The following is a 9727-nucleotide window of genomic DNA, read 5'->3' on the forward strand; positions in this document are numbered from 1 at the left end:
TGTCTATTTAATTCATCGAATGTCTGAATGTGACTTTTGTATTTTTAAATACTGTAAAACTGCTTCTGCCTTTAAACTGAACAGCAAACAACAAAATATGAACACACAACATAAAAATAAACTTCACAACTGTTTCACACGAACAGGGAACTCTGTAAAGGAATATAAATGTATGTGTGTATTATTGCTCTTTAGTCTGTATCTGTCTTTAATAAAATTTGATTGAACTCTGTTAATTGTCTGAATCTTTACCCACGTAACTTTAGGTTAAACCTTTAAATTAATAACCATTTAACAGAACAAAAAGTGTTTTGTTATTTCAGCTTCAGCTAATGTGTTCTATAAAATAAAACAATTAAGGACTTCAAAACATTTTTAGAGCTCTCAGAAGTTGAATGAAAATGGAAAGTCATCTCCAGTGCTTTCTTTTTTAGTTGACTGAGGGCTCTTGGTGCCAAAGGCAAACTGGAAGTCCTCACACTGCTCTGGCTGGTCAAACAGGAATTGAGGGCCTGTAAAATCGTATACAGCACATACCTGTAGTTCAAAATGACCACACCACACAAACCGTTAGTGATTTGATACTTACAGCTTGAAGATTTTGATTCAGAGGTTTTCTAGAAAGGGTTGGATACAATTTAGTATTTTTGTTCCAGTAATGAGATGACATGATGAATTGGAGAAGGTTTACAATGAAAAGACATTACCTTCTCAGTGAATAAAGATCTAGTGAAACCAAAAGAGTCCTGCAAAGAAACCTGAAGGTAATTCCACAGCAGGAAAACTGTGATTTCTCTCTTAAGCGTTTGAGCTGAAAGCAACTGGACTTCTTTTTGGTTCATGAGAAGCTTTTGCCTCTCATTCAAGAGGCTTCTTAATTTCTAAAAGCTGATGAGGAATCTGATGTTTTTAACCCTTTGGAGGTTGCCCTGAGAGTCGCTGACCCACCCTGTCATTAGGGTTGTTAAAGGTCACAGGAGCCAAGGTGTGAATTCTTTGTGAGACTGCCCCACCCTCATGGGTAATAGTGTGAGTGGGGGTTGAAACACTTGGGAAGAGATCTCAAGACTGCGTTATAGTTTATAGTACAGTGTTTATACTAGTTTATATGTTATAGTTTAGACTGAGAGATGGACAGTTCAATTATCAGCCAACTATAACACACAGGCTAAAGACTTGGGACTCCCGCTCATGTTTTAGAACTGAAGAAGCCTCTTTGCTGAGAAATGAAACATCTTCAAGTCTAGTTGCTTTTAACTCAAGCCCGTAAGGCTACCATGACCTGGGTGACCAAAAACCTCCACAGACAGTCAGATCGTGTATTCCTCACCTCCTCCTGTGATGAACCCACATCAAATCCAAATCCAGAAAAGCCTGCTGTGTTGGAATCAGAGTTCAGAGAGAACAGGAAAGCTGGAGATTTGGTCTCAGAGGGCCTTTGATCTTGGGAGCTGGCAGGGCTAAAGCTACAGTGAACACATGAAAAACAGTTGTCAGGAGTAGTCGTGAGGGTAATTCGAAGCGTCAGACCACTCATCCAAAGCCTTACTTAAATGAGAATGTCGGGGTTGAAGACACAGATGTCATTTTTGCTGGGAATGCCTCAGGATCAGAAGCAGCGAGCTCCTCGTTGTCCTTGTCACTTAGTGCCTGTTCTTCATGTGTAGCTACTCCCTTCTCCATCTCACTCTTGAGAACCTCCTCTACGTGTGATACAAGCAGCAGCTTTTCCTGTGGAGGAGGTAAAAGCATTTCTAACAATTAGAATGGATAACTGTAAAACTGAATTTTCAATGGTGGTCATAATTTTGTGGACAACAGATTTTTTTTTTTTAAATAAAAACTGCTGATAACGAGATCCTGAGCAACTTGAAATTTATTCTAGAAACACATACTGAATCTGAGCTGTTTAGATACAGTAGAATAAATCAATGATATATAATGGTATCAGAAGATATGAAATGATATCAAAAGATATCAAAATCACACTTGGTAGAATAGGAAATATCCAGGGAGAGACCAGAAAGATTTAACCTACAGTTCCCATAATACGGCACATCATTTATAGACATTTGCTAGATTACCTTGTAAACGCTACAACCCCAACTTTTCATGTAGGTTTCTGAGAAACAGTGGTAGCCTCTAACCCTGTGCAAAGATCGCAGCCTGTAAAACAATCCTAATCGCACTGTGTGGGTTTCTACAGGAGAAGTGCCCCTTTTGGTAAAGACATATAAAAAACAAAGGAATGGCCTTCCTTCCTTCCTTCCTCAATAGCAAGCCACTGCCTATTTATAACACAGTCTCTGCAGTGGAGACCTTTAAACCAGTTTTTGCAAGGCAAACTAGGACAGATAGCAAAAAAAAAAAAAAAAGGAAGTTTTTTAATAAATTTGGAAAGCTTGGTTAATGAAGTGATTTTGGGTGCATGGGCAGAAAATAGCAAATATAGTAAATTGAAAATCAGAAAACCTGGTCTTCTTGTGATGTTTCCTCTTCCTGCTCCTCAGTGTGCATTTCCTCTGGCTGACTCTGCTCTGAAGAAATAAATATTCTGCTCATGTGGTTTGATTAACATAATTATCCAATCAAAACTCATGACATCAGAGAGGTGTACTACAAAGCCAGATTCACAGGTTAGTGGCGTACGTTGAGCTTAAAATCAGAGCTTTCAGTGTCACAAAGGTTGCTCTCGTTCAATCTGGCTACATCATAAGTAGTTTGTATAGCAGCATGAACTTGGTGATGCTGAAAATACATAATTATGTTTTACTTGAGCCTAATCTGCTGCCAAGTTGGTTTACACTCCTGAAATTCCAGATAATAGAACACAGCAAGTCGATCAGTCTTTTTAAAGGTTAATCAATAGATTTTAAAGCTAAAGTTATTTTCTTGTTGCTGTCATCAGGCTGTGGGGCAAAATAAGAGCTGAATGTACTCAGTAGCTTGTAGTGTTTCAGTGGACCAAGTTTAAAGTTTCAGAGCTCTAATTTGCAACTGAAGTCACATTAAAAATGAACAAGAGCACCGAGCGGAAAATATATTAACTTTTGATTAATGGACAGTGCAATAAAGAGGTGAAGAGAGTGCAGGCAGGGTGGAGTGGGTGGACAGGCATAGTAGCAAGAGTGAAAGGGACGGTTTACAAGAAGGTAGTGAGACCAACTATGATGTATGGTTTGGAGACAGCGGCACTGACAAAAAGCCAGGAGCCAGAGCTGAAGATACTAATTTCACTGGGAGGATGGACAGGATTAGAAATAAGAGGGACAGCTCAGGTTGAGCAGTTTGCAGATAAAATTAGAGAGAGATTGTTGAAAAGGTTTGAAAGGATGTTGAAGGTGAAACTGCTAGGCTGGAGGAAGGCCACAGAGAGGATTTATGGATGTAGTGAAGGAGGACATGCAGAGGGTTGGTGACAGAGGAGGATGCAAGGGGTAGGGTGATAAGGTGACCCTTACAGGGCGCAGCTGAAAGAAGACGGCAACTAACTTTTCAGCATCGCTCTCTTTACTTATCTGCAGCACCTTTTCTCTTTACTTTAATACATCTTTCTTCATCACCCAAAGTCATAGACTGAGTTAGGCAGCACTCAATCAATCCATTTAATGAGTAAGAAGAGTCAAATGATGCTCCCTCAGACTTCCACAGTCTGACTCCCAAAGTGAGGCAGAAAGCCTAGGTTAAAAAAAATTGATAACCACCATTGTGATAGCTGGTATATCTGACTGCGGTTTTAGGTTTTGTCAAGCCAACTAAAGTGAAGAAAGTGTGGCTAGTACATCCCTCTGATGCATGAAGAAATACAAACTGAAGAACTTACCACATAACTGCTGACTTGGTTTTTCTGGGGAAGTACAACAGGTGGATGAATCCTGGATGTTTCCCTCATGAATCACTTCAGCATTTGCCTCTTCATCAGATGTTTTATAACCCTTCTGGAAGACATAACAGGGCCAACTTTAACTACATTTCATGATTGCTTGCTGGTGGTTAAATGCTTTTATTAAAATGTTAAATCAGTACCCTTGTCTGGTTGAGATGCAGAGAGGAAATATCAATGGAAGAATCTCTGTCCTCTGCTGTCTGATGATCAAATAGTTTCTCTTGTTCTGTTACAGGCTGCAGGCCAAAAGCACTAGATACAAAACTGGACTCAGTCAGTCAGAAATGACCATCACTGGAAGCTATGTGTGATTATTCTTTGTTATCTGTATGATTCAGAAAAAGTTACCTATCTGGGAGTTTCTCAGTGGAAAATGAAGTGACTACTGGACCTGTTCAGACAAATATTAAAGGGACAGTATAACAAGCTGTAAAATTTTTAGCTCTACCAGAGCAAAACATGAAGATATAAAAGGTTTATCACCAGAAAGATGGTCCAGCTCCTTCTGCTTCATTGTTATTTGTTCATCCCAAGCCTTGATCCTACATTCAATTTCCTCTTTTTCAGCCTGCAGCAGGAGGAGCTTTTCAGCGAGAGGGCTTTGTAAATAATAGTCTTTATGCTCCTGGAAAGTCTTTCTGTAGCTTGCAATCCTTTCTTCAAAGACCTGTCTGTTTAGTCACAAATAAAGAACAATTCAGCTTGCTTGTTTGCAACACAAAAATGTATTAAACATAAACACAGCTACTAAATGAACCCACACGTCATGGTTGTAGCTGGCTTTTCTTGTTTCCAGTTCTGCTTTCAACGTCTGCTCATACTGAAGAAGCAGGCCATTAGTTGTCTTCATTCTAAAACAAGAAAGTATACTGTAAGTTATTTACTTTTCCTTTGTAACTTGATACACCTTATTTAAGGACTGCACTCTGTATTACTTGAAAGCCAATATTTGATATGACCACCTTTGTTTTTCAGCACAGCCTGAACTCTCTTAAGCATCTCATAATTTCTTCAAGTAGTGATCAAGTGTAGTTCTCCAGGCTTCTTGAAGGACATTAAAAGCTTTTCTTTGGATGTTGGCTGGCTTTTGTTCTGTTCTGCTCTCTGTCAGGATGATCCCACACTGCTTCAGTAATGTTGAAGTCCAGGCTCTGGGGAGGCCAATCCATGACTGACAGCATTCCACTGTGAGTTCTTCTATCTAGGTATGCTTTTACTGCATTGGCAGTGTGTTTGGGATCACTGTCATGCTGAAAAATGATATCAGATGACTCACCATGGTATTGTATGATGATCAAAACCTGAGGAGTCCTCTGCATTCATAATTCCATCAATTTTGACAAGATTCCCAACACCACTGGCTGGAATGACAAATGCAGCCCCAAACTATGATAGAGCCTCCATCCTGTTTTACAGATGGCTGTAGACTCACTGTTGTACCTCTCTGCTGACCTCGTCCATACATATCGTTAATGATTTGAACCAAAAATGCCCTATTTGGGTTCATGACTCTATAAGACCTGTTGTCACTGATTATCAGTCCAGTTCTTGTGTAATTTGGCATAACCTCTGTATCACTGGAGATACAATTTAAAATTGATTCTTTGCTAAGCTGTCTGTTATGTGTAGATACAACACTGGTTAATCCCTTGAGTTAGGTGCTTGGACTGGACTGAAAATTACTGAAAAAGCAGCCAATGTCCAAAGAAAAAAATCTGAAAAACCTAGAATAAGCCAGGAGAACTATTGTTCAAGACCACTTTAAAAAATTACAAGAAAGCTTGGAAGCAAACTATAAAGACATACCTGTGCACAGTACTCTATCTTCCTGCTGTTCATCATCAACTTCAATGTTTTTAAAAATACTTTTTCTTTATGCCTGATGATATCGAGTGTTTGCCTCTGAACCTCGATCTGCATTTTTTTTTTTAATATCTGGGTCATATTTAAAATCTTACTATGTACCATTGTAAATCTAGCATGGTTTGGCACATGTATAACCTATTTACACAATGCCATACCTTTTTGCATTTCCTTTATTGCGTGTTACAGTGCTCTGTTTCACTCCAATTTCCTCTTCAAGTTTCTCAATCCTTCTGTGGAGTTCTCCAATGTAAGACTTCTTCTCAGCAATGTCAGCTCTGCAAACTGTTGCCAAATACATTAACACAGCACAAATACTTTGGTATTAAAAGCCAAGGTTCATGCTACAGGATTCTCAACACTATTTCTGAGATTAATAGCTGAAATCCAAAAGGACACCATCACTTTGTAATGTAATCCCTTAAGGCTAGCCAGGTGGCTGGAAATGTACTGGATGGGAAACGTAATCAATCCTCCAAGTACTAAAGTAGGGCCCTTTGAACAATACTGGGTTAAATTGACCTTATAAGGAAAGGATAGGTTATTTCTTTAAATTACTCAAAAAGAAGGAACCAGAGATGATAAATAAGATACTGCCACTTATTGATGATCCAAAAAAGCCCACTAAATACGAAAAACCAAACAGAAATCCTTAAAGGGCTCGAGAAACAAAAGATGGACAAACTGAGAATAAACAGACAAGCTGATAACTGAAAAGGGGATAGGCAAGTCTATATTTACACACAGGGGCAGAGAGAAAACAATCAAACAGAGAAAACTAATGATGGGAAAGACAATCATAAAGGAGGGAAGAGAGCAAAAGCAGGAAGTAAAATCACAAGTAGACATGAGAAAACATTTATAGTTTGGCCTCTGTACACCACCACAGTGGATTTTAACGTAAAGAAAAAAGGGTTGAAAATAGGAGAAAAAATAAGAATAAGAGGACAGAACACAAGCAGAAAAACACAGTGGTTCACCAAAAAACAAACAGCACCTGAAAAAATATACATGTATATGATAAAACACTGATGCAAAAACAATCTTATTGTGTTTTGTGTGCATGTGTGCGTGAGTGTCTTTGTCAGGAAACGTAATTGATAATGAAGGTGAGAAGGCACAACAATGACCCCTGGGAGCCAGAGGCAGACAGAGAATGACCCAGGAGACCCAGACTGTCCGCAGCCCCCCCCAAGAACTCTGAAGACCCGAGGGCCCACATCCTGATTGCAACTGCGTGTGCACCCCAGAAGAGGAAAAAGGGAGACCCTAGACCGAGTCCTCGTGGCCAAAGTGCAAAAGATCTAGAGATTCAGAGGTAACGAGCAGCCAACCCTACCAGAGGCCAGCCACCCTGGTACAATCTGAGAACATGGCCTTGTGACCCCACGTGCCCAAGAGCTGCCTGACACCCAGCAGAGCCCAAACCCCCCTGTGCCACAGAGGCGCACCCCCAGATCTCAACCCCCAAGGGAGCAGGCAACCAACCACACCAAAACAGCCAGACATGCACCCTGAAACCAACAGGTACTAACATCCTGGGGGAGGCAGCAACGACCAATAGGGAGAGATAACCCCCAACCTCCATGACCATGTCCTACATAGCCATGGCTCAGCAAGGTCCAGACCAAGCTGTGTGCATACCCATACACACAAATAGCACGCTCACTGACACACATCCACATACCAATCATACAAGGATATAAAAAGACACACAGGATGAATTCTAACTTGTACAGAAATAAACAGATAATGTCCCACAGCAAACTGCAGAAGCATCCTAAGACTTTACTATGGCAAAAAATAATACTCATATTTAAAATTGTGCAACTTTATCCCATTACTTTTTAGAAAATGGGGACGGTGTATAAAAATGGTTGTAATTCTTAACTGTAGCTAAATATGAAGACAGAAAAAAAAAAAGAAAAACCCATACCAGTAGACACTGCCTTTAGCCTAGTTTGCTATGACCAACCTTAATGCTAACACACACCTTTAATCTGTTGGTTGATTTCATTCTTCTTTTGAGAAAGCTCCCGAGTTTCAAGAGCTATAAAAATAAAAATACAAATTACACTTATATTATATTTTTAAAAAAACTTTTATTTTCTTATAAATTTTAGGTTATTAGTAGCTAGCTTGCGGCTAATATTTAGCCATACAGTTAACAAGCTAATGCTAATCCATGATATAAGAAAACTACTGTTAAACTAGAATAAACTAAATAAGTAAACTTACCGAGCTGAAAGAGGAGACTGTCGATATTATCAAGTGAATACTTGTCATTCATTTTTATGTTTTCAGGTTAGTATTACCACATCAACTGATACCTGTCTTACTGGCTGCTGGTACTACTGCTAAAGGCTAACTGAGACCTGAAGAGATGATTTTCCACGCTAACTCTTTTTTAATTATTTCAGTTATCAGTTAAGAACTAGAGATTCATTTGGTTGTTTCTATTTTTTTTAATGCAAGCATATAAGTGAAGGCCTTTAACTAATTTTAAAAAATTATTTATCTATTTTTTTAATTTTAGTGGTATTCTGTGAACCAGCTCGAGACCACCACTATCATACTAATTTTATTAAAATAAAGTTATTTGCCTAAGCATTATAATTATATGATAAAGTAAACCATATGAAATTCAGTGCAGCAGAATAAACATGAAGATATAAAAAGCGATATCAGGTGACAATAAACTGGCCTAGTATGACAGAGTAAAGTGTAGAGGACAGTGCAATAAAGTCAGTGCACACAGAGTGAAAGTGTCAAACAGTATGACCAAGTTAGTTCCATCTACCCATAAATATACAATAAACACAAACAGAGCCATTTAAAGAAGTATTACTGTATAAGATATAACAAGGTTATAAATGACTGCTAAAAAAACTTGTTTGCTTGAGGGTTAAAGAAGTACAGTATTGTACAAAAGTCTCAAGGCCACCCCTCATTTCTATTTTCCAGCTACAGCTCACTGAAGCCTCATCAAAAATAGTCTCAGTGGAAGGGCAGTTTTCAAGAAGCCATTCTTAAGGTACGGACATGGGGGAAAAAAGGCTGAGGTATGTCAAATTACACAAAAACTGGACTGAAAATCAGTGGTAACAGGTCTGATGGAGTCATGAAGATAAATTTCAAAGCTTTGGTTCAAATCATTATCAATATGTATGGAGGAGCTTAGGAGAGAGGTACAACAATGAGAGTCTACAGCCATCTGTAAAACAGAAAATCCATCCATCCATCCATTCGCTTCCGCTTATCCTTTTCAGGGTCGCCTATCCCAGCAAAAAAAATTTAGTGACCAATTAACCTAACCCCAGTAACTGCATAAAAACAGAAAATAATAATAAAACAACAACAAAAAAAAATAATAATAAAAATAAAATTTTAATTTAAATTAAAAAACAAAAAACAGGGTGGTTTTGATCCACCATGCAATACTATCTGGAAAGCATCTGACTGGCAATAGCTTTTCAGCATGACAACACACTGGATTATACCTGGATTGAAAAACACACAGTGGAATCCTATCAGTCAAGGATCGGCATCCCAGAGCCTGGAACTCAACATTATTGAAGCAGTGTGAGATCATCTTGACAGAGAGTGGAACGAAAGGCAGCCAGCATCCAAAGAAGAGCTTTGAATGTCTTTCAAGAAGCCTGGAGAACTCTTCCTGAAGACTACTTAAAGAAATGACAGGAAAACTGCCTAAGATAGTTCAGGCTGTATTGAAGAATAAAGATGGTCACACTAAATGTTGACTTTCAAGCTTGTGAGAATTGTACAAACTCTGTTTTTGCCTGATATACTGGATTTCTATGCATGTTTGCACATTTTTCAATAAATAACTGCACCTGTTCCTCATTTTCCTAGCAAAATATAAAGAAATGAGGGGTGGCTCAAGATTTTTTGCACATTACTTTGCCTGCAGATTTAAGTTTGTACATGATATTAATAAAAAAAAAGTGTTCAGGAGGA

The 9727-nt window shown here is 38.7% G+C and overlaps 1 protein-coding gene across 6 annotated transcripts; it reads right to left on the reverse strand.

Moving 5' to 3' along the window:
- Window positions 1-221: 221 nt before the first annotated feature.
- On the reverse strand, window positions 222-8144 carry LOC115800509 (involucrin). Of its 6 annotated transcripts, XM_030757925.1 has the most exons (15): window positions 8080-8144; window positions 7988-7991; window positions 7743-7799; window positions 5908-6034; window positions 4648-4737; window positions 4370-4557; window positions 4235-4277; window positions 4027-4150; window positions 3824-3938; window positions 2473-2537; window positions 1550-1731; window positions 1331-1466; window positions 708-746; window positions 590-617; window positions 222-512 (listed from the first exon to the last, which is right to left on the reverse strand). In XM_030757925.1, exons 5-15 carry the CDS (start codon window positions 4734-4736, stop codon window positions 385-387), a joined length of 1137 nt encoding a protein of 378 aa, XP_030613785.1. In that variant the 5' UTR covers window position 4737; window positions 5908-6034; window positions 7743-7799; window positions 7988-7991; window positions 8080-8144; the 3' UTR covers window positions 222-384. The 6 variants fall into 6 exon arrangements, with proteins under 6 accessions (XP_030613785.1, XP_030613781.1, XP_030613779.1 ...); XM_030757921.1 differs by having other exon boundaries at window positions 4027-4138; window positions 7988-8143; XM_030757919.1 differs by having other exon boundaries at window positions 7988-8143.
- Between the last annotated feature and the right edge of the window lie 1583 nt (window positions 8145-9727).

This window comes from Archocentrus centrarchus, chromosome 21, assembly GCF_007364275.1.
Source record: "Archocentrus centrarchus isolate MPI-CPG fArcCen1 chromosome 21, fArcCen1, whole genome shotgun sequence".
Taxonomy (NCBI): Eukaryota; Metazoa; Chordata; class Actinopteri; order Cichliformes; family Cichlidae; genus Archocentrus; species Archocentrus centrarchus.

Bases quoted from the DNA above. Each gene is read 5' to 3' on its own strand.
- LOC115800509 (XM_030757919.1), bottom strand. From the start codon at position 8,039: ATGAATGACAAGTATTCACTTGATAATATCGACAGTCTCCTCTTTCAG. The intron at 7,800-7,987 runs GTAAGTTTACTT...TTATTTTTATAG, and splicing joins CAGTCTCCTCTTTCAGCTCG to CTCTTGAAACTCGGGAGCTT. The intron at 6,035-7,742 runs GTGTGTGTTAGC...ATTTGGCAACAG, and splicing joins AATCAACCAACAGATTAAAG to TTTGCAGAGCTGACATTGCT.